At 45.9% G+C, this 22,785-nt stretch overlaps 3 protein-coding genes across 5 annotated transcripts in view; 2 read left to right on the forward strand and 1 right to left on the reverse strand.

Annotated features, from left to right (window-relative positions):
- hook3 (hook microtubule-tethering protein 3) overlaps positions 1–3,044 on the forward strand; it is a 43,518-nt gene extending 40,474 nt beyond the window's left edge. Inside the window, exon 23 of the mRNA XM_018750657.2 lies at positions 2,955–3,044. Within this exon, the coding sequence (XP_018606173.1) occupies positions 2,955–3,024 (70 nt within the window). The 3' untranslated portion in view covers positions 3,025–3,044. The remainder of the gene's footprint in view (positions 1–2,954) is intronic.
- Positions 3,045–3,401: 357 nt separating this feature from the next.
- On the reverse strand, positions 3,402–12,285 carry fktn (fukutin). 2 transcript variants are annotated; one of them, XM_018750647.2, is made up of 10 exons: positions 12,214–12,285; positions 10,159–10,333; positions 9,982–10,038; positions 9,628–9,822; positions 9,006–9,283; positions 8,756–8,888; positions 8,277–8,406; positions 7,468–7,601; positions 6,250–6,374; positions 3,402–5,673 (listed from the first exon to the last, which is right to left on the reverse strand). In XM_018750647.2, exons 2-10 carry the CDS (start codon positions 10,258–10,260, stop codon positions 5,460–5,462), a joined length of 1,368 nt encoding a protein of 455 aa, XP_018606163.1. In that variant the 5' UTR covers positions 10,261–10,333; positions 12,214–12,285; the 3' UTR covers positions 3,402–5,459. The 2 variants fall into 2 exon arrangements, with proteins under 2 accessions (XP_018606163.1, XP_018606165.1); XM_018750649.2 differs by lacking the exon at positions 12,214–12,285 and adding an exon at positions 11,876–12,152.
- Positions 12,286–14,470: 2,185 nt separating this feature from the next.
- The window catches only part of trrap (transformation/transcription domain-associated protein), a 47,307-nt gene continuing 38,992 nt past the window's right edge, over positions 14,471–22,785 (forward strand). For both annotated transcript variants that reach the window (XM_029251953.1, XM_029251954.1), the window contains exons 1-19: positions 14,471–14,562; positions 15,274–15,410; positions 15,789–15,838; positions 15,926–16,036; positions 16,151–16,255; positions 16,348–16,431; positions 16,687–16,743; positions 16,846–16,971; positions 17,063–17,140; positions 17,291–17,379; positions 18,024–18,120; positions 18,200–18,338; positions 18,637–18,715; positions 20,555–20,789; positions 20,869–21,232; positions 21,324–21,421; positions 21,507–21,701; positions 21,917–22,108; positions 22,563–22,728. In XM_029251953.1, the coding sequence (XP_029107786.1) occupies positions 14,501–14,562; positions 15,274–15,410; positions 15,789–15,838; positions 15,926–16,036; positions 16,151–16,255; positions 16,348–16,431; positions 16,687–16,743; positions 16,846–16,971; positions 17,063–17,140; positions 17,291–17,379; positions 18,024–18,120; positions 18,200–18,338; positions 18,637–18,715; positions 20,555–20,789; positions 20,869–21,232; positions 21,324–21,421; positions 21,507–21,701; positions 21,917–22,108; positions 22,563–22,728 (2,464 nt within the window). In that variant the 5' untranslated portion in view covers positions 14,471–14,500. The remainder of the gene's footprint in view (positions 14,563–15,273; positions 15,411–15,788; positions 15,839–15,925; positions 16,037–16,150; positions 16,256–16,347; positions 16,432–16,686; positions 16,744–16,845; positions 16,972–17,062; positions 17,141–17,290; positions 17,380–18,023; positions 18,121–18,199; positions 18,339–18,636; positions 18,716–20,554; positions 20,790–20,868; positions 21,233–21,323; positions 21,422–21,506; positions 21,702–21,916; positions 22,109–22,562; positions 22,729–22,785) is intronic.

Raw genomic sequence — 22,785 nt, forward strand, 5'->3', positions numbered from 1 at the left:
ATGTAACTGCTCTCAAATTATCAATTTAACACAGCCAACTAAACATACTCTTGTCTTGGCCAAACAGTTCAATTTTACTACATAATGAAGCACAGAATTTTATTCTAGTAATGCATTTATTAAAAATAAATGCAAACATCAAAACTACAAGTGTGTAGTCTCTTAAAGGTATAACATTCAGCCACAGACACAACAAATACATGAAGAAAAATACACATTTATTGTGAAGTTCTTTAATAGAGCAGTTTTGCTGTATAACAATGAGTTTTCTGAAAGAAAAAAAATTAAATTAGACATTGTCCCAAACAAATACATAATTTCGGTCCATTTGCTTCTGGTCAACCAGCAGAAAGAGAGAGTTTAAAAAAATTTGGATCATTTCAGTGCTGTGTGGCCCCAAGACAGCATTATGTGCTACAACACCAGTAGTTGAAATTGTGGCAGACATGGTGATGTTGCCTCCCCACTGTCCAGGAACATTGACTGTGGCACGATGGCCAATCATATTCCTCCCTCTTCTTCTTTTTTTGTTAAGACTGAAGCCAGCTTCATCAATATACAGGTAATCAAAATGAGTAGCACCGCTATCCAACTCCAAAATCCTCTAGAGTAAGAACACAAGATACAACAAGTTAGTGTTTTTTAAAGTAACGGTATTGATTGCAAAGTTTCTACTGTAAGTGTTGAGCAGTCCAGGTTCCCACTTTGACACAACACTATGCCCAGAGATGCCTGAATTTTTCCACTTAGAGTGGAATAGTATATAGACACAACATCCGGGAAAACAATGTCTTTGTATTTATGGTAAAAGTGCAGTAATTGTGTGGCTTACACGTACTTGAACAAACTCAAATTGCAACTCCTTTACTCTGACAGAGTTCCTCTCAAAGGGCACTTGGTATGCCTGCTTCATCCAGATGGCATTTCTCCTTACAACATGATCAGTTGTGGCAAGACTGCATTGTTGAATATTCTGGAATATTTGGTTGTCCTGTATTATTCTTTGCTGGATTTCTTTGAGGTGGATGGTGTTGTTCTGGACCACCATGTCAACAATGTTCAACTGAAAAGAGTCTTGTTCATCCACATGAATGTTGTCGAACTTCCATTCTGACAAACGTTTGGAGTAGTACGAACATTTATAGTAGAGAACTAGAACTAGACTAAACCCATCTGTACCCAATCCTTCTGCCTCTCCTCCCTCCTCTTCCACCCTGCTGTCCCCTTCCTCTCTGCTCATGTCTTGTTACATTTTCTTCTCTTGCTCTTTCCACTACACCATTGCCCTCCACTCTACCCATCTCTTCTCCCTCTACTCCTCTCCCTTCTCCTCTTCCTACATCCTCACCTCCTCTCCCCTCATCTCCCTCTACCTCTTCCACTCATCTTCCTCTACCCTCTCCACCACCTCTCACCCTTACATGTCTTCCTTTTCCCCTTCTCATTCTTGTTCTTATTCTTTGTCTTTTTTCTTTTCCCTTTTTGTAGTTGTAGGGATTGTAATAAATGTAATCAATTAGGAAATTTGCATTTCCTGTGTTGTGTGTATTACTAAATCAGCAGATATCAATTTGCAGCTCATTGAGAACATACCATGTGTAACTGAGCCTTGAACAAATGACAGAGTTTTCCTTGTAGTGTTTGGCAAAATGGTGCATAAATGTTTGTGATTTGTGTTAAACCAAGACATGCAATTGCTTTTTTCCTGGTCTATTACAGTTCTGGTTGGCTGTATGAACTGTTGTGCAAACATTGCAGAATTTTGTGCTCAGTGTTTTGGGAAAAGTATGCATGTCATTTGAAACTAGTATGAGATTGACAAGAACTTACAATCTATTTAGGACAATGAATGAAGTGTTCAGATGGCTGTGTTAATTGTTTTGAGAGCAGTGACTGGAGTTTGGAGTAATGTGTGAAACTGATCGTGAAAAACCAAAAGTCCAATTTAAAAATGTCCCAAATTTCTAGAATTCTGCAATTAGATGTTCACTTGCATAACTCATAAGTTCACTCATCACTTTTTATGAATGAAGTGCAATGCTCATTCACTCACTTTCGCTGACTGCTCATGAGAGTCTGGAGCCTTTCAAAGAATCGCTGGGTCACGGCTGTGAGATATATCCTGAAAGTTGCACCAATCCGTTGCAGTAAATTAAAATACTTAGGACCAATAATAATAATTTTAATTATTGTCTAGTACTGGTAATATTAATGGTATTATTGGTATTATATGGTGATATTAGTGATAAATTAGTTTTTTTTGTACCTGTACAGTTTATACAGTTCTTAAACATGTAACCTGAGGTTACTGTTTACAAAAAAATCATTGGTCCACACACAAAGTAATAAAATAGTCACTGAATAATAACTCATTCAAAAAATAAAGACCTGTTTAATTCTTCAACAACTCAATTATCACAATACATAAAAATGATGTATTGAACGTATTTAAACTTATATTTCTTGGGTTTTTTTCATTACAAGTTAATTAAGTAGATGCATTAAGTGCATTAAGTCAGGATGGAACTGAACTGCAGCTCTGATTGGTCAACACTAAAATCATGATTCTCACTGTTAGTGAACCTGGTCAAGTAATCAACAAAAGAAGTCAGCAGATCATGAAAAGACATTTTTAATAGTTTTCCTTAAAAGTGGCTGTGGCAGACAGTATCTAGTGAAATCCACAGGAGACGTCATACCTCATTGTATGAATTCAGTTTTAAGCAAAGTGAAAAAGTGAAAGTGAAAACAAGGTGACAGAAATGTAGAAGAGTGAAAGTACTTTTATCTTGACAAAAGCACTGAGGAAAAGTACTTCTGGGTCCTTCTGAAATGTAATTCCACTTGCCTCTGTTTGTTTTTCCCACCTCCATACCAATGCAAATTCAATTTACTTGTTTAAGTTACAAATTACTAACTATTTCTTCATGTTGAGCATTGTCTCCCTACATAAGACTTGAGGAGGTCGGTCGGTGGTCACAAACGCATCCCATGCTGACTGAAGATGATGACCAACTACCATGATGGACGAGACGTTCCATGCTGAGCTGGAGATTCAAGATACTATTTAGCAACAATATCATTATTACTTGTTGAACTGGCTTAGAACTGTTACTTAATCTAGAATGCTGAGGAGGGGTGGGCACCCACTGGCCCTTGGAGCCCCAGAGGATTTTTCTCCCTCAGTTTTTAGTTGGGAATTTTTGTTCCTTTCCTCCGTGGCCAGTAGGCATACGTATAGCTCTATAAAAGTACTGTTTTATGGTAGTCAGTAGTCAATTGTCTTCTTTGTTTCATATCTGATGTATTTGTTTTTCTTGCCTTATGCCTGTGTTAAAGTGCTCTGTGTCACTCCGTGAAAAGAGCACTCTATAAAAATAAATTGAATTCAACTGAATTTTGTACGTCGAAAAGTACAATTTCTGCAAAAACTTGCTTTCAGATTGCTTGTAATGTAACTTGTCACTACCTGTCTCACAATATTTATATATTCATTCATTTAATGAATTTCTCCAAAGGAAGTTGCAGTATTTACAGCCCATGGATACAGCAGGAAACATGAACATTGCAATTATTACAACATCATTACAGCAGAAGGTGGATTTGAAACTGCAAATTCTGAGTCTGGAGGTAGTCACTGTAACTACTGTGCTACCTTCTGGTCTTTGGGGCCTAGTGCCACCCACCTCATGGAGCTCTCCATGTTGTTGATACTTTACATTTATTCATTAACCAAATACAATATCATGAACAAAAGTGCATTTCCCCAGCAGAGAAAGCGATATAGATGGAGATTCACAATTGCTGAAATGCAGACACTGAGTCCAATAGCCCCATTTCGAGCAGCACACTTTACTTGTACTGATTTTCCTGCTACTGCATGTAAGGAAAACACAGCTCATTTAAACAACTTACTGCTTATAAACTGACTCATTAATTCCCTTATGAAGGGTTTTATCAGGAAGTGATTCACACGTCTACATCCAGAGCTCTTCGTTGTTGGTACGTTAATGAGAGAGTGTTGTATTATGGGAAGTGCAGTAAATTCTTCAGGAGTGTCGCTTGGCCACATTGTGTCTAATTTACATTTATTCATTTAGCTGACACTTCGTCCAAAGTGACTCATGACATTAAGGTACTGGCAATCGTTTACCCATTCATACAGGCGATCATTTTATTGCCGTAATTTTCACCACTATACAGCCCTTCAGTGGGGAGGTGATATTGGCATCAGTTGAATGTTTCTCTGATGTTGGGGACTGAGGAGACACCGCAGCTGTCATTATTATTATTATTATTATTATTAATAATAATAATTAGAAAGCTTACGTGATGGTTTTTCACATACATTCGATGCTGGGAGATATTGTAATATTTTCATGACCTCATTAAGTGTTTCATAGTCACAACGGAATTTATATCATGCTGAAATCATGGGTTTGTAGTTACTTTAGTGGTACGAGGGAGCTGTGGCCTCCCTTAATGCAGTGCTGCCCCCCGTGTGTGTGTACTGTACATAGTTTAACCGTCTACTGTTTCGGAGAATTATGGGGGAATTGCTGGCCTCCCTGTTGTTCTGTGTGTTTCAGAGGTTTAGGCTGGATTTGTGTGTGCGCGCTTGCTGAGTGCTGACTGATCAACTGAGTATTGATCAAGTTAAATATATTGCCACTAATTAATTGTAATGTGCATTTGTTCATGTGCCATATTCAGATATTAAACATTTCTATTCCAATGTGTAACTTTTGTCATACCTAGTTTTTGCATCACATCCCTGTGGCACTCTGAGCACAGCCAGTTCTCACGTAACCAAGCGTGAGACAGTATGGAGTGGATTTAAAGTTATCAAAATGTAAAACAGTGCAACAAACACATATAAATGAAACCGGAGTATCTGGCAGCATCTGCATCCACACCAGTTGTGTGTGCGGTCGTACAGCACATCCTGCCCTCTGAAAGTCCATTGAAACAGTGTCGCTGCAGCTGATAATAGCAGACTGGTGTACGGCTGTGTGTCCGTAAGCCCTTCGCACACCAGCGTCCAGCCCCGGCTCATTCCAAATGCTCCTGGCTTTCTCGCCTTCACACACCGCAGACAAGCAGCTACACAGCAGATAGAGCTGCACCACCCGTACTATACAAACATTACCTAACAATACACTGTATTCACCACTGCACTTCTTTGTCGCATTGTGTGGAGATTTAAGCAGATTACCACACACAAATCCCAAAACAATACATTGTCTTCGATATTCACATATTTCCACATCAGTCTATATACACATGTACATACACAACACATTTACATAAAACACTGGGAAAACAAGTATGTATGAACATCATGTTTCATCAGTACTTTATGCTGTTTCACTATTATTAAAGTTTCCACAAAGAAACTAGAGCTTGACTGACTGAAAACCTTCTGTGTGCACCTAATGAGGTTCTTCATCTTTGATAGTTCAGTACACCCTGATGACCTCGCTCCACTCTCGTACTGGCCATGCCCCATTCTCCTGCACATTGGAAGGTGAGCTCTTCCAGTCCCAGGACTTCACTGGAATGTTCCAGTTCTGACCATAGTTGGCCTCGACATAGTCCAGCGTCTCACAGGGAACGCGTACCTTGAGTTCCATCAGCTCTGTCCAGCACAGGCTGAACCTTGGAAATACATACCTACGGGACAAAAAGGACAGTTATTGGCACCAGTGAGAAATGAATGGCAAATGGAAAAACAACAACAACCAGTAATGGAAAGGTAATTTCCAGCAGGAGAAAGCGGTGTCCTGGTTAGAGGCACCACTTTGCACTGGAAGGACTTGGGTTCAAACTCGGTCTCCTGCTGCCGCACCCTTGAGTAAAATACTTACCCTGAATTGCTTCAGTAAGAGTTACCTAGATATATAAACTGGTACTAATTTTTTTTTTTAAATACACAAACATTAGCCTAGAATCCTGGTTCATTTGAAAAACAGTATCTATATAACCTCTCACTTTAAAATACTGGATGTGTTTCAATATTTACAGGATGAATGGGAAACCAGTTAATATAATATCAAGAAAACTTACTTTCTACTGAAATCCAGGCCTCCTTCATGTAACACTCTTACATTCATGTGTAAGTTCTTCACTAAAATTCACATCATGTCCTATTAACTCACACTTAGCAGAAACACTTTACAAACACAAGTCTTGATGATTTGCAGTACCCATCATGCTTTGCAGCTATACATCAATAAATCTATTACGCACTTGAATTTCTTGCCACTCTTGGCCTGTGTCCCTCCGTTCCATACAATGTCACCCTCTTCATAGAAGAAGAAGAAGTCCACCTTCACATCAAAGCCTTGGAAAGAGAGCTCAAGGCTGTCTTCCACCTGTAGATGGACAAACAGTCTGGAACATTCTGCATCACAGTTAAGTACATTACTACTGAGGAAATCTGCCATTTATCCTGGTCTAAACCTCTTTCCACATTATTCCTTAACTCTACTAATGTAGTTCAAAAATAAAATTAGAGCCAATTAACATTAAACTGCCATGACTATGAAGTCGGACAGAACAATAGCAGAATTTATTTTCAAATACAACAATGCACGAGAAGCAGGTATTTCAATGGTTTGGAAGGTTGCATGTTTGAATCCCACTCTTGCTGGAGACCCTTGAACATGGAACTGACCTTAAAAAGCTCCAGTAGAAAAAGCCTTGCGGTATAAATGTGCTAACAATGCACTGAGTGTACAAGACTAATGCTATCAATTGCCATGGTCAAACGCATCAGCTGAATAAAGAATAATTCCAAAGAGGTTTTACATGTTTTATGAGCAAATCTTGGTCATTTACACTGGCCGCCAATGTTAATGGCAGCTCCAAAGTTCAGTGTATAAATTTACAGAATTAAAATAGTAGGCATACAGATACAATACTTCCCATACATTTTCACACAAAATGGGTGTTCTCCCAAGATAAAACATATAGATTTAATATGATAATGTTAGGCAGGAGAAAGACTAAACTGGTACAATGAGGGGGGGAAAAAAAGGCAAAACAAAAAGCTTTTTTCAACTGTTTCACCCTTGAAAAAGTTGCATTTCACTCTCCAACACTTTCTGGGCCATGTATGGAGACAGACTTTTTTGTAAGATTAGTTTTTACCTGAAAAATTTAAGTCCAAAATGACTCAATGTGCCGTTCATTCATTCATTCAGTGAGCATTTCTTCTATTTCACCTTGCACTTTCATTTCTCATTTTATATTCTACACTATAACAACTCGCAGTTATTACAAACATTGCAGCTAGAACTTTTGATATATGCTCATAGAGGAAGGGACATGAATTTTATGTAAGACTGCATAACCTGCTGAAACTTCCAATTCTACAACAGCAAATATGAAACAGGACAAATGCATTTCACCATAATAGTCTCAAGTTAACTAGCTGGAACCTAATTTGCGATTCCTGAGACATACTTTTCCAAATTTATGCTTCAGAGGCAAACCGGTCTTCTCAAAAGCGTGGATGATATCAGGCTTGTAGTCCTTGATCCAGATACCCAGGTCAACATCCTTGCTGTATGAAATTAAACTGCACTGGCGAAACCAGCCTAAGAAAAACAAGACAAGCCTTTCATTGGTGAGATGCACTAATAAAGCAAAAAGCAAGTAAAAATAACCAAACAGTTATCAGTCTATTTGTATTGAGAAAGGACAGAATGCATTAAGATTGAACCATCTAACATCACTGCCATGTTTTTCTCCTAAGAAACCATGGAAAAGGTCAATGAACATGGCAGATGTACTAAAAGACATGTAGAACATCAGAGAATAAGGAGTAAAAAGACACTTTGTCGATGCTAAGCGCCTTCAACATGACTTCCTTTCACTAGCGTTGCGGCCACCTGGTTCTGGTGTGGTGCAAGCAGCAGCGCCAGTACTAATGCGCTGTGGAAAAACAAGTTGGGGAACACGCCCTTCATGGGACTGTGTCACGTGTGCTACTACAAGCTGTGCAGACATGCAGGCCTTTTCCCTCTTGACACTTTGAGCTGTACGGGGGCGCGCAATAGCGATGTGAATCCTCACAAAGCTTCTTGAAGTACAAATACTCGACAGTAACTCAGAAGACACAATGAGCAATAAGACTAACGTTCACAAACAAACGCAATTAACTGCACAAAAATGAAAGAACGCAATGTAGTGCTTCTTGGGGAGACACTGGCACCCCCTTGTCTCATTGCCACTACAACGTCAACTCTAGGACATCTCGCTTTGGCCATCACCTAAACAGGTCCCACTGCTCAGCCAGAAGGGTATCCCGAGGCCAGTAAGAGTTTGGGATGCCACAGAAAGCAGACTCCTGGCCTTCATTCTGAAGTCCGTGGCCTCTGGGGAGGTGTCCTCAGGGTACAGCTGAGCAATCGAGAGGGAAACATCATGGGATTGTCACACAAGACCTTTGTACAAATCCTGCAGATATTACAAGAGTGTCATTATCAACTGCCTTAAATGTGATTCTACAAAAAAATATAAAGTCTGTTTTCATCTTCATATGACGCCCGAGAATTCACTTATCGTACCGTTCTTGAGTCTCCTGGTGGGGGAGAAGTAAACTAGACCATCTGAGCAACTGCACTCAAAGTGTAAGAAGTCACCACCAGTTTTATTCACTACTCAAAGTTATACATTCTTAATGAATTCACAGAGTTCTGGCTTGGGTAAAAAAAACAAAAGGAACTCCTCTTGACAAAGTGATATCCACCTGATAGAAGGTGCGTGCATCCCTGTATCGGCACTCCACGAAGCGTGCATGGCTGTACTCGGTAAGGAAACGAGAGGTGTTCTTGGGGATCCACACATCCAGTCCGTCCACTGAGCTCAGTAACAGCTCTGGTCTAAGGAACACACAATGTCATAGTTTCACGTCTCATCTTACTTCTCTGAATAGTTCAACAGTCTCCACAAACACAAGCATAAAAACAAGGCCAAACATAAACAAGGCATAAGCTCACCGGTCAAAAGCTCCAGCATGACGTCCAAAGTCGAGCTTCTGGAAGGGAATAAGCTTCCTGTCTATGCTGCTCTTGAGTCGCAAGGGGCCATGCCACAGGTAATTCCCACTGCGCTCATAGAAGATTACAAGGTGGACAACATGACCCTTCGAGGAGAACAGTAAATGCAGGGGAATCGTTGTCCCAGAGAGGTTGTCTAGGCCCACCAGACGGGGGTCATTGCCTCGTACCTCAAGCAGCTCCAGCCCATGTTCTGCAGCAACCCGAGGCAGGCTCGTCTACAAGAAGTCATGTATGTTTGTAGGACTCAGAAACTCACACACTGAATGTTTAACTGAATACAACTATTACATGGAACAAACTTGTGGAAATGTTATTTCAGTAAATATCAATCTGCAGAAATACACTTTTTTCCATGTCATGCTAAATTACAAACTGCATTTTGCACAAGCTTGGAGATAATTACACAAAGCGCTTGCACATACAGTACAGATTACACCCAGTACTAAAGACTGTACACAAGAATTAGGAAATCCTTAAACAAAATGACCATTCAAAACACTGGGGAGGGGGTTATTATTTGAATGAGTCGTGACATGAAAAGAAGAGAATAATTTCTCACATCATGTTTCCAGAACTTTGCAAACACTGCAAAGGTGGTGAACTCTCTGCGAGTGCAGAGGAAGCTGCAGTGCCGCTGCCCAGAGCGGTACTCCTTGGGAGGGACTTGAGAAAGGTTGCCCAGAGCAGCAGTGTCAATCAAGAACACCGGCACGTTATACCTGGACATCAGTCCTAGGAACATCTTCACCACCTGCTACAATGAGTCCACAAACACAAGGTAAGACAATAGATGTGTCAAAGATGAGCACGCAACACAGGAGATAACATACTTACTAAAAGTGCCACTGAGGGGATATCCTTGCAAGACGCTACTGTAAAATCATGTTCACATAAACAGTGACATTCTACTTACCAGCTGTGCATCAGTTTCCAGTTGCCAGTGTTCATTACTGGAGGGGTATATGCCATGCTTTAAAAAAAAAAAAAAATTGAGTAGAAACCCCAAGCCCTTCCCAATTGCTACTAGAAAGCCCTTTACGAGAGGCACGGCTTTGAGAAAACGAACAAGGAGTAGCTGTGGACTTCTTACCTTCGATATATAGTGTCTGTAGTAATATAACTGAAAGAGAAGGAACACTGAACTGGAAGCAACAAGAAGAGCCAGGATCACAGTCTTGTTCAGTCTGGCCATGGCGTTGGCTCCTTTTTCTTGTTCAAACTGATGGACAAGCTAGACTTTTAAGCAGGTCCAGATGATGAGAATCCTAGGGATAAAAACAAACATGTATTTATTTAATGGTTATTTACACTATTAATCTTTATTTAGCCGACACCTTCGTCCAGAGGACTTGCAACAATAAGCAATTTGACGATTTGTGCCATTACTCCACAGCAGGGTATTCTTAATGCAACAAGCAAGGCCCCCCACCAAGCAAGACTTCCCTGGACGATGGTAAGAAAGAGAGCAGGCCCTCTGCTTCACCCTATGGCTCAACGACACGCCTCTCCTGGACTCTCAACACCACCTGCCTAGCCAAGAAGGCCCAGCAGCGTCTCCACTTCTTACGGAGGCTGAAGAGAGCCAAACTCCCCCCTCCCATTCTCACTACCTTCTACAGGGGACGATAGAGAGCGTCTTGACCAGCTGTCTCACCATGCGGTACGGGAACTGCACAGTCTCCGACCGCAAAACCCTACAGCGAGTGATAAGAACAGCTGAAAAGATCATTGGAGTCCCTCTTCCCGCCACTGACACCTCATACAACAACCGCTGCATCCGCAAGGCCAACAGCATTGTGGACGACCCCTCTCACCCCTCTCGTGGACTCATCGCCCTGTTGCCATCTGGCAGGACATACAGGAGCATCCGCGCCACCAGCAGCAGACTCCGCAACAGTTTCTTCCTTGAGACAGTCAGACTACTCAACACCCAGCTGCCTCCCAACGCTCACCTAGCACTAACAGCAAACCCAACATGACTCTAGTCTATATGCTACAACTGCCTACAGTTCACAGTCCACGTCCACATCCTGTGTATTTATTTACTGTCTTGTACTATGGTCTGTGTTGCACTACTGTCTCCGGAGAAACGACATTTCGTTGCGCTGCACACAACACTATATAGAGGAATGACAATAAAACAAGTTGAAGTTGAACGGGAGAGCCCTGTTCAGCCATCATGGAGAGATCTGGGTTAAGAGTCAAGGGCCACAGGAAAAGCTCGGGTGGGAGGCCTCTTCTACGAAGATGCCGGACAGCTCTTTGCCTCGGCCCAGCCACCGCGGGACTCGAGCGTACGGGGCCACGGCCAGAGGCGCGGTCCACGCGCACGGTCAGTGACACTGGAGCATTTGAGCTCTGCATTCTTGACTGGTACCACCTGAAGGAAGCAGTGCAGCTGGCAAAGGTCACGTGGTGATTACACTGGACTCCGTACAAAATCCCGGAGGAGCTGCTCTAACCCCGAAACCCCCTGCTGTACTTCATAAACAAAAAAATGTCAGCCAGCTGTACAGCTCCAAAAAGAAGCTGTACTTTACTGCCTGCCCCCTCATCACTTTTACCTGTCACCAGCAAGCCCCTCAGGGAGCTGGATGACAAATAAGAGTGCTAGGGACAATGGCAGGACTGAACTGGACCGGACAGGACCGCTTCATTCAACACTGGGCTTAAACTAAAAATAAATTCTTGTCCAGGAGCCTGCGGTGGTCCACAGCCCACCTGCCAGCACTGCACTGACTGGGTGCGAGAGAGTATTGGATGACGAAATGTACAACTTGATGTTGCTGAGCGAAGTTCATCACCACCTCGCTCACGCAGTGTGCTACTTTTAGCGGTAAAAATGCGCGCGCTCCTCCTCCGAGTCCTCGGGGTTCCAGCGTCCAGCGCGCGCGCTACCTCAGCGGGTTCTGCAGAAGGTTCGGGTTCGTTTCCGCTCCACTCTGCAAAGCACTGATGATGGCGCCAAGGAAAAGCCCGCTTGCCGCTCTTACAGCTCTCACTCACTCACTACCGCGTCGCACTCGGGGGAGTCCGCCAAGGAACGTAGCGACGCTCTTTTGCGTGACGTCACACAAGAGAGCGCGCGAGGGGAACTCGCTGCCGTAACACTGGGGGGAGAAGGAGGAGGACAAACGTTACATACGTCGGAACGGCCGAGTCATCCTTTTAAACCGCCTTCACTCACACAGTCCACTTCCTTCTCGGGGCTCACGTGACGGCCACGTGGTAAAAGGAGGGCGCGCACGCGCGCACGCGCATTACACCGAACGGCTATCAGTAAAGTGAAACAACTTCAGTCAGTACACTACTCAGTTCCTATAGGACAAAAGTAGAATGTCAAAGGACGTCTCTATCAGTTTCTCTGCTGCTCGAGACCTTGACGTAGATATTTATAGAATTCCATATTCGGTAGTTCGAAATTATTTCTTAGAAGCTTGAACCAAGCTCATCGCTGACTGATGGGCAAATATTACAAGATGAACTGTCCAGCAGCCTTCAAGAGAGCCATTTCTGGACTGACAGGAGACCATAGAACAGACTATTCAGGATCCCCAGGTGTCACCTTCACATCTCTCTAACCTAGAAGGTGTTGAATGCAAGAACATGTTTGGATGAAGATGGGATCCTGTGTAATTTCTGAATGAAAGGGACAGATCTCAGATAGCATGAAGCAGGTCCCACCATCTTTAACCACAAAGAACCTGGAACCAATTAGCCATTCATTTAATTTGTGCAGTCCAATATTAAACTCTCATACTCGGTACACAACTTCCACCTTTGTCTTCTGCTTAAAGTTTGGAAAGCCTAATTCTGGGTGTTTCATTGTTAAAGATAAACCATGGAGATCAAGGTGTCTTTTTTAAAACATATTCACTTGACAGGGAAGATTTTGTGATACGCATAATAACCAACATAAAACAGTCATCGGGACATTAATTCCACCAAGTATTAAAATAGAAAAAGACGTTCACAAGAAGTGCAAAGAATTTGGAGAATGAACCCAGTGCCCCTCTTTCTTAGAGTCTTGGCAGTCCACTGTGACCCATAAGAAGAAAAAAATAAAGTATAATAAAATGTAACCTATTAATTCCCATGGAATGCCATTGGACGGCAGGTTCCGCTGGTGCCCGCTGTGCGACGGGTCAGGAGTTCGAGCCCTGCCTGGGGTGCCCTGCGAGGGGCTGACGTCCCATCCTGGGAGTGTCCCCTCCCCCTCCAGCCTCGCACCCTGTGTTTCCAGGATAGGCTCCGGTTCACCACGACCCCGATCGGGACAAACGGTTGTTGACATTGGTTGGTTGGCTGAATGCCATTGACCGATTTGTCACTTCCATCTTCAGTGTTTTATCTTTTATTATCAGTTAATCGTACCCAGATGTGGAGCAGAAATAACATGCTTTGCACATGTCCAGGCAGGCACAGCACATTTGCCCGGTCCCACAGCAGAGCGGAGCAGAGGAGACAGCAAACATGCTTCACAAATACTGCCATATTTCCACTAGTGTAGTTCTCACATAGACCTACTGTCATCTGGAATCTCTGAGGAACATTGTACTGTACTGTACTTCCAACTCAGTTTGTCATCATTTACAGTATGAGCTCCTTTACATGAGCTCTTTTATGTACAATTATTGTAATTATATCATTTATACTGAATTATTGTCATGTAAAAGTATTCCCATTACAGCTTGTTTGTTTCCTTGTGCAGCTTGTCCACCTGTTCCACCATCTCAATTCACGCAGGTACCCTATGAATGGAGCGCAACAGAGAGGTTCTGTATTGTTTTCATGTAATTTGTCATTGAACAAAATAGAACGGTGAAAATGCAGTGAAAAATAAATAACTAAATATCTACACGCTTGCGTGTTTTCTTAGCAAATTTTAACTGGGACTTGTGTTTTTTTCGAATTATTTAATCATCATGCACTGCAGCCTGGAATTTTGCCGCAATTGTTGTATGAACAACTCCCCGTTTTAAGTGTGATTTTATTTTTCACGTCATTCTCATGCTGTGCTTAATTTTTCTCATTCTGCTGCACGACTTCAGGCTTAGGCAGAACAAAAACACTGGTTTTGCGAAAATTTAATTTCAGGTCCAAGAATATCTCGTTTGTTAAAAAAGTCAAACATACGCATCTCGCGATACATTTCAGTTCTCGAGCTTCATTGGTCGACTGTGGGCGACTGCTTATGACGTCAAAACCCCAACACCATCGTTTTGGATGGTCTAACAACCACCAGAAAGAAGGCGATAGCCTTCCGCGTGTATTATAGTGTTACCTTTGAAAAAAGTTATAATGTGGACATTTATATTCGTAAAACTCTCACGTGAAATGTAGAAATACGTACGCATTGAAAACTGTAAGAAAATGAAGTACATGAATACAAAATAAATGTAAAAAGTTGTGGCAGCGGTTTGATATGATGAATGACCGGTGCATTAGGCCTTCAAACGGAAATTGTCGTTGAGCACCTTCATGTTGTAGGTTGGTAAGTCCGTACTTGATAAGCACTTTTTATTATTTCTTTTGCGCTGTAACGGGTACAGTTTTTTGGCGTATTTTCAGAGAGTACCTGGTTTGGGCCTGGAATGCACAAGCTTACGCAATGTTACCGAAATCTTTTCTCCAGAGCCATGCCTTTTTTTTCTGTGTCTGTATGATGATGGGGGGGGGGCGCGTTTGACAACATGTATACTATATTATTGTGGAAAGCGCCTGAGCATGAGCGCGAGCGCTGCCGTTGAGCGCCTCGTGCTCCGTACGCCGTGTTTCACAGTCCGGCGGCGGCGCGAGGCTCCTTCGTTTCGCGCCACTCGACACGACGAGCGCCTCGCGCCCGCACCGTTCTCGAGCAACTCTCGGTCTCCCGACTTTATGTAGTTATTATGAGTTAATAATACAATATCGCATATGTTTTTGACTTGTTGTTCTGGCGTTTCCACTGGACTCCACAGCGATGCGAACGGCCCTGTGGTGCCGGAGCGGAATGAGCATTCAGCCACGTCTCGCCGGCTCTCAGTCTGACTGTCTGTGCCTCAGACTGCAGCGCAGGGGTCTTTTCTTTCAGTTTCAGGACTTCTCACTGCTTCATGGAGGAATGCAGCAAATAGAACACACACACACTCTTTAGGCTAAACGAGGTGTGTGCCTCCACATCATCATGTACCAGCTCAGCCATGCTGCTGCTCTTCTTTTGCAGTGCTGAAGCCCCCCGAAGCCCAGGCCACAACATCATGGCCTTTGCTGCCCCCGCCTCGAACCCCACCGTGGTGGACCAGACCACCCTCATGAAGAAGTACCTGCAGTTTGTGGCAGCTCTCACCGACAACAACACGCGTGAGGCTCTTTGTGGCAGTCCGAGCTCCCCTCTCTGTCTTTGCGTGTGCGCGCGCACAAATATATATCTCAGAAAAAAGTGTGTGTTTGACCTGCTGCCTCTGCCCCCTTATTACACTGAACTGTAACTAAAGTAGAGTCTGTGCTGCAGAAGCAACATGATGAGACAAAAGTGCTTTAGTCCAGTGAAAGGTACCCGTGTGTGTGTGTGTGTGTGTGTGTGTGTCCCCTCCGAGGGGAGACTGTACCTTCTCACTCACATGGACAGTGAAAGCTGAACTGATAAGATCTGAACGCTTCTGCAGCAGCAGTACACATGTCTCTGCTCCACTGGCCCGTTGGCACGGTGCGTTTACCGCGTTGCCCTCCTTCTCACAGCCGATGAAACCAAGCTGAAGATGATGCAGGAGGTCAGCGAGAACTTTGAGGTAGGTAACACTTTTTCCCTTGCTGCTAAAGACTTTGCGTTCGATGGCGCCTGGTGCTCTCGTCCAAACCGTGCCTTTCTGTGCCAGAACGTGACTTCTTCGCCCCAGTACTCCACCTTCCTGGAGCACATCATCCCCCGCTTCCTCACCTTCCTTCAGGATGGAGAGGTGCAGTTCCTGCAGGAGAAGCCAGCGCAGGTGCGTCGCTAACACTGTGCTGCTTGTTGAGTCGGAGAAGGGAGTGCCCAAACTCAGCAAGCTGCCAAGCTCGGTATTGATTGCGGTCCTCACCTTCTCTGCTCTCTACTGCAGCAACTGAGGAAACTGGTCCTCGAGATCATTCATCGCATCCCCACCAACGAGCACCTGCGGCCACACACAAAGAACATCCTGTCTGTGATGTTTCGCTTCCTGGAGGTCAGCCTGACTTGGCCGCTTCTGCCGTTGCCACGGATCCTCCTTGGCGTGAGCCTTCGCGCTTCTTCATGCTCCATGTTCGTCTCTTGCAGATCGAGAACGAAGAGAACGTCCTCATATGTCTTCGCATCATCATAGAGCTGCACAAACAGTTCCGGCCGGCCATCACTCAAGAGGTAGAAGATATTCCTTGTTCCTTCACGCTTTGGACCCTTTGTTGTACACGGTGTGGTGTACTGTTGTTACTCTCCTGCCTCTCTCCACTGGTGAAGTACTCCAAGTAGTGCAGTAATGGCGATAGTAATTCCTTCCGCTCATGCCTGTGCGCATGTGTCAGCACTGTTTCGCTTACTGATTGATGGGAGCAATACTACGATGTAGTACTGCTAGTGCTACTAACATACTGTGCATGTCTTCTGCATCTCCTTCAGATTCACCACTTCCTGGACTTTGTGAAGCAGATTTATAAGGAACTGCCGAAGGTGGTGGTAAGTTAGGGCTGCTTTGAGGAGGGAGAACGAAGTTGGGAGGGTTGGAGGTAGCTCATCGGAGATCGTATGCTTACTCTCTGTGCGTGTGTGTGCGCGCAGACGCGCTATTTTGAAAGCCCTCAGGTCATCCCTGAGAACACAGTTCCTTCGCCAGAGATGGTGGGCATGATCACGTCGGTGGTGGTGAAGACGGCGCCCGAGAGAGAGGACAGCGAGACGCGCACCGTGAGTCACGCACTGTTTCGGCGGCTCCGGTGCCACGCGTGTCCTGGGACGGCGCTGCCGTCAGCCTGACTCTGTGTGCCTCTGTTTCCAGCACACCATCATCCCTCGAGGATCGCTCTCGCTCAAGGTGCTCGCTGAGTTGCCCATCATCGTTGTGCTCATGTACCAGGTGAGTGCGCGGTAACGACGGCTCTCCTTTGTCCTTGGTGTGGTTTAAGCCATGTGGAAAGAGCTGACGTGTTAGCGGTGTGCCTTGCTTCCGCCGCAGTGCGTTCTTTCTCTTCTGCGATCTCTCACTGGAGCTCTTCTTCATCCTCAGCTCTACAAACTCAACATCCACAATGTGGTCTCAGAGTTTGTCCCGCTCATCATGCAGACCATCATGCTTCAGGTATCACCACAGGCCAAGTAAGTGTCTTCAGGTCTTTCTCGTGCTACATGTAAGCCACACACTGGCCTGTCCCTCTTTCTTGATTGGTGCAGAAGATTGATGAGTGGCAGTAATTCCTTTTAGGGGGGAGGTATGGAAATACAATATATATGCAGTAGACTCACAAAATGTATAATGGGGAGGTAAAGGGGAGGGGACAGTATGTACAGTCACCTGTACATTGGCGACTGAGTAAGAGTGCAGCGCAAATGTCTGGTTTTCGGTTCTTCTTTTATGTACAATAAAGGCAGCGATGCTGAAAACAAGCAGCTGGTCTGGTCTGTTAGTAAGTAGTGAATTTATCACTTTAAATGGACCGGCCAAGTTGACGGAAATGGAGGGAACGTTGACGTGCACTGCACTCGTGAGCGTACCGTACAGAAACTCGGTGTCTGTGGCGTTTCCCAGATGCTTCGCCACGGTTTCGTGGAGGTAAAGTGTATACAGTGCACAGCTGCAGTACTCATAAAAAGTACAGAAAGTGACGGAACACACAGCTCTGCAGGCTTGGTTGTCACAGCCGTTGTAGCGCAGGTAGGCGCTGTAAGTTCTGCCTTAGTTCAGCTCTGCACCGCTTTTTGGGCAAAGTGGCTTCTTGTCTCAGGTGTGACTGTGGTTGCAGGCAGCACAAGCTGTACAATAAGGAGCTGTATGCAGACTTCATTGCAGCGCAGATCAAGACTCTCTCCTTCTTGGCTTACATCATCCGAATATACCAGGTAGGTGCAGCACCTGTGCAGCAGCACCTGTGCAGCGCCAGCGCCTGTCACCTGTGCTGAGCTGTGTGTCTCCCTGCAGGACCTGGTGGGCAAGTACTCACAGCAGATGGTGAAAGGGATGCTGCAGCTGCTCTCGAACTGTCCCTCTGAAACTGCCCACTTGCGGAAAGAGCTGCTCATCGCCGCCAAGCACATCCTCACCACTGACCTGCGCAGCCGTATGTCCTGAACACGCCGACAGAGCGCTTCCTGGCTGCGCACCACTGTATTCGTGCATCCCTGATCGCACTCACACACACAGAGCAAGGAGTTTCACCTATTTTGTGTTTAGTGCCAGGATGTTTAGTCACGTAAGCGTACAGGATGTTGCACTATGCCTGTCACTGCACACTCACTCACACTTTCACTCACTGGTACGTTCATCGAGGCCTTCGTTAGCTGGATCTCCTGTCTGGAAGGACCTGGCTGGAGTTTTGGCAACCACGGCAAACATGCGTACTCACTCTTCTGTTGCAGAATTCATCCCTTTCATGGACAAGCTGTTTGATGAGTCCATACTGATTGGCTCAGGTTACACCGCAAGGGAGACACTGAGGTACGGAGAGCTTCTCCTTTGCTCTCACTGCCCTGATTTTCCTCTTGAATGAACGTGATGTGTGACTCAGTACTTGCTTGCCAGTTTGCAAAGCACTGATGCCCCTTCTGTACACTTGCATCTCTGTTTCTGGAATGTCTAGTCTTGTTAAAAGTGCATTGTGTCCCTCTGCAGGGAAACTTTCGTGGTAAGCAGTCACCTGCGAGATGGTGTGTAGCGGTACTTTGTGTACTTCCTGTTGTGAGACTGCAATGTAAGCAGCAAAAATTAAGTATATCTGTGAACTTGTATTGCTCCTTTCCCTCACTACACGTCTCCCGCCGCTCACTAGTCTGTCGCACTAGGGCTCCTGCTGCTTTGCCACTTTTGCAGTAAGATCCACCAAGGTTTTCACTGTGTTCGTGCCGTAGACGAATTGCATACGGTTAGAAACATTGAAAGTAAATGCGCATTGAAGATACTTCGGAGACATCTGTTAGGCTGCAGAACTGCGTTTGCAGAACCTACAGTGTGTGGACATCACATAAATAAGGCACTTTGGTACTGCTGCGATGGCTCATGCAGGCATCAAGGCTTCGTCCCTTGTTGAGAAGAGCATACATGAGTGTATGTGTTCTTGTAGCGAAGCACCTTTCAAGAAACAGTTTGGGTGCTGTTACCAGGGTAAGAACCACAGTGAAATGTCGCTGCTGCAGTGTGAGCGTCGTGTTCGTAATTGTGGGGCTTCCACCTTTTGCTGGGGTTTAGGAAGAAGAGAAACATTGAGTATTGCGCTACTTTGACTTTGGCTCTGACTTGGCTCACACTGAGAGGCTCCTGGACAGGTGAAGAGTATCATGTTAAGGCCCTCAGTAGTGGGAACACACAGCCCTTTCGCAGGAGTTACATGTTGTGGGCGGGTGTGTGTACAGTCCTCTTCGTGTCTGCGTCGGAAGTGCTTCTGCAGTCACGCATCTCAACTGATATGTGTATCATTGTTGAAAAGCATTTTGTGCTGATCTGTCAAGCCCAGTTTGTGGCCTGTGGGCTCATCCATGGTGCTGAAAAGGAAGCGAGCCTCTGTGCCAAAGAAGGACGGAGGTTTTTTTTTTTTTTTTTTTTTTGTGTGTGTGTGCACTGTGTATAGCGCTGCACGTTCCCACTGCTTCTTCACTCTCTTAAACTACAGCATAAAGGAGTGTGTTGCTTTGCCCCTTTGCCCGGGGGTTGAACTGGGCTCTTTTACCTCTTCTTGGCGAAACGGTGACGGAAACGGCGCTCTGGGAGGCTGTTAATGTGGCATGTGTGTACTGGGAACTACAGAGGAGGCGGTGTGTGTGCGCGCGCGCGCCTGCCTGCATGCACGCCCGTGGACTAGATCTAGCAATATACCTGTACTGTACACTTGAGAGGGCTCTGCACTTGACTGTCCAACCTGCAAACTGTCCGTGTGCAGTGCATCGCAACTCACTTTTGGGGTGGCGTACATATGTTGTGAACGGTGTCTCCAAGGCTGTTAGATTGTACTCTGGTGAGAGGAGAACTGTATGTATGTATGTATGTATGTTTGTCTGTGTGGCGAAAGCCAGCTTGTTGCGAGCACCGCTGTCGTACTCTGTGTCACTTTGTGTGCCGTGTAATGGGGAAAACCTCAATGCACCGTGGGACTGAGGGCCTGCCTGAGACATGTCTCATGGGTGCTTGGCAGATCACTGACCCTCTGCCTAGCGGAGAGGGTTGTAGTGTAAGGTGAGCAGAAAAGGGGTGGTCCTTGAAAGTTGGCTGTGGGGTCCCAGGAGGCATCCCAAGGAACCGCTTTGCACTGCCTTCCTCAACTGACGACTCCCTCCGCCTCAACAGACCGCTGGCCTACAGCACTCTGGCCGATCTTGTGCACCATGTACGGCAGAACCTCCCGCTCACCGACCTCTCCCTTGCCGTGCAACTTTTTGCCAAGAACATCGACGATGAATCGCTGCCCAGTAACATCCAGACTATGTCGTGCAAGCTGCTGCTCAACCTGGTCGACTGCATCCGCTCCAAGAGCGAGCAGGAGAACGGCAACGGCAGGGACATCCTCATGCGCATGCTGGAGGTACTGGGGTCTCGGTGTGGGTTGCGGGCAGGGGGTGCGTGCTACAGCATGGCGTCTCACCGCTGCCTTGTCGCCTTAGGTGTTTGTGCTCAAGTTCCACACCATTGCTCGCTACCAGCTCGTCTCGATTTTCAAGAAATGCAAGCCCCAGTCGGAGATGGGCGTCATGGACCCGGGGGTGCTGAGTGCTGTTACTGCCACGCCCACTGCCGCTACCGCAGCCGCCACCACCTCCGCTTCTGCTCCTACCCTGCCCCCCAGCACACCCCTGACTCCCGTTATGCCGGCCTCGGCCCCCACTGCTTCTTTTGAGCGTCCTGGCGATAAGGAGAAGGAGGACAAGCAGACGTTTCAGGTGTCCGACTGCCGTAGCCTGGTGAAGACGCTGGTGTGTGGGGTGAAGACCATCACCTGGGGCATCACCTCTTGCAAAGCTCCTGGAGGTGAGTGGCATGATATGCATGTGGGTGACATGCCTTTCCTGTGTGGCTGCTGCTCAGGTACAACCCTCAGCTCTGTGCGATTGATTTGCAGAGGCTCAGTTTATCCCCAACAAGCAGCTGCAACCGAAAGAGACCCAGATCTACATCAAGTTAGTGAAGTATGCTATGCAGGCTTTAGACATATACCAGGTAAGGATGGCGCCGGAGTGGCACATGGATGCGGTGTGGGGTGAGGGCACATCAAAGGGCTGATGGAGACACCCCTTTCCGGCAGGTGCAGATTGCAGGCAACGGGCAGACCTACGTCCGCGTTGCCAACTGCCAGACAGTGCGCATGAAAGAGGAGAAGGAAGTTCTTGAACACTTTGCTGGTGTGTTCACCATGATGAACCCGCTCACTTTCAAGGAGATCTTTCAGACCACTGTACCTTACATGGTGGAGCGAATCTCCAAGAACTATGCTTTGCAGGTGAGCTCCAGTGTCAGGTGCAGAACTTGCTGGAAACGTTGTACTGCGTTGTACACGGTAAGCATTAACTGTTCCTTTTGCCGCTGGCGTGTTCTGCGCTACTTTCTCAAGCTTAATATGTTGAGTGCGGCGAGGACAGCGTAGTACAGAGATGGAGCTGGGCACCCTGCTGACTCCTTTGCCTCCTTTCTGCCGGGCTCCACCCGTTGAGCTAGATCGTGGCCAACTCCTTCCTGGCCAACCTGTCCACATCGGCACTGTTTGCTACCATCCTTGTGGAGTACCTCCTAGAGCGCCTTCCAGAGATGGGCTCCAACGTTGAGCTCTCCAACCTCTACCTGAAGCTCTTCAAGTTGGTCTTTGGCTCCGTCTCGCTCTTTGCTGCTGAGAATGAGCAGATGCTCAAGGTTAGTACTTTGGAGAAAGTAAAGATCTGTGTTTTTTTTTTTTTTTTTGGTTCTCCCCTCTTACTTGCCCAGCCTTCCAACACAGCGCAGTGGTTTTAAAATCTTAGTTCAGTTACGTGATGGCTGTGCTGCATGGTACTGTAACTGTTTACCTCTCAGGTGCGCTGCGCTGTGCAGGGATTCACACAGCAATACGTTATTTTCGCACAACCATTCTGAACGACGACGTTCACTGGAAGCTGCTTGAGCTGTACCTGTTTTTTTAACCGCACTGGTAAAGGAGTGGTATTAGGCTTTAATGATGCTTTTGGCAAACACGGGGTACAGCGTTACTAGGGAGCTCAGTGGCCCATTGGTCTCCAGTTAACACATGAACGGGGTTGGAGAAACGCGGCTGGGCGCTGGTGGATGTGCCGTTGGAAAGCTTCACATATCGCTGCACTCTGTCCCTCAGCCCCACCTGCACAAGATCGTCAACAGCTCAATGGAACTGGCCCAGTCCGCCAAGGAGCCCTACAACTACTTTTTACTTCTGCGCGCCCTCTTTCGCTCCATCGGGGGAGGCAGCCATGACCTTCTCTACCAGGAGTTTCTGCCGCTGCTTCCGAACCTGCTGCAGGGTGAGCCTTCCCTGATTCCGTCATGGCATTGCAGCGCGGCCACCTCGCGCTACCGCC

The sequence above is a fragment of the Scleropages formosus genome, chromosome 5 (genome assembly GCF_900964775.1).
Source record: "Scleropages formosus chromosome 5, fSclFor1.1, whole genome shotgun sequence".
In the NCBI taxonomy this organism is placed as follows: domain Eukaryota; kingdom Metazoa; phylum Chordata; class Actinopteri; order Osteoglossiformes; family Osteoglossidae; genus Scleropages; species Scleropages formosus.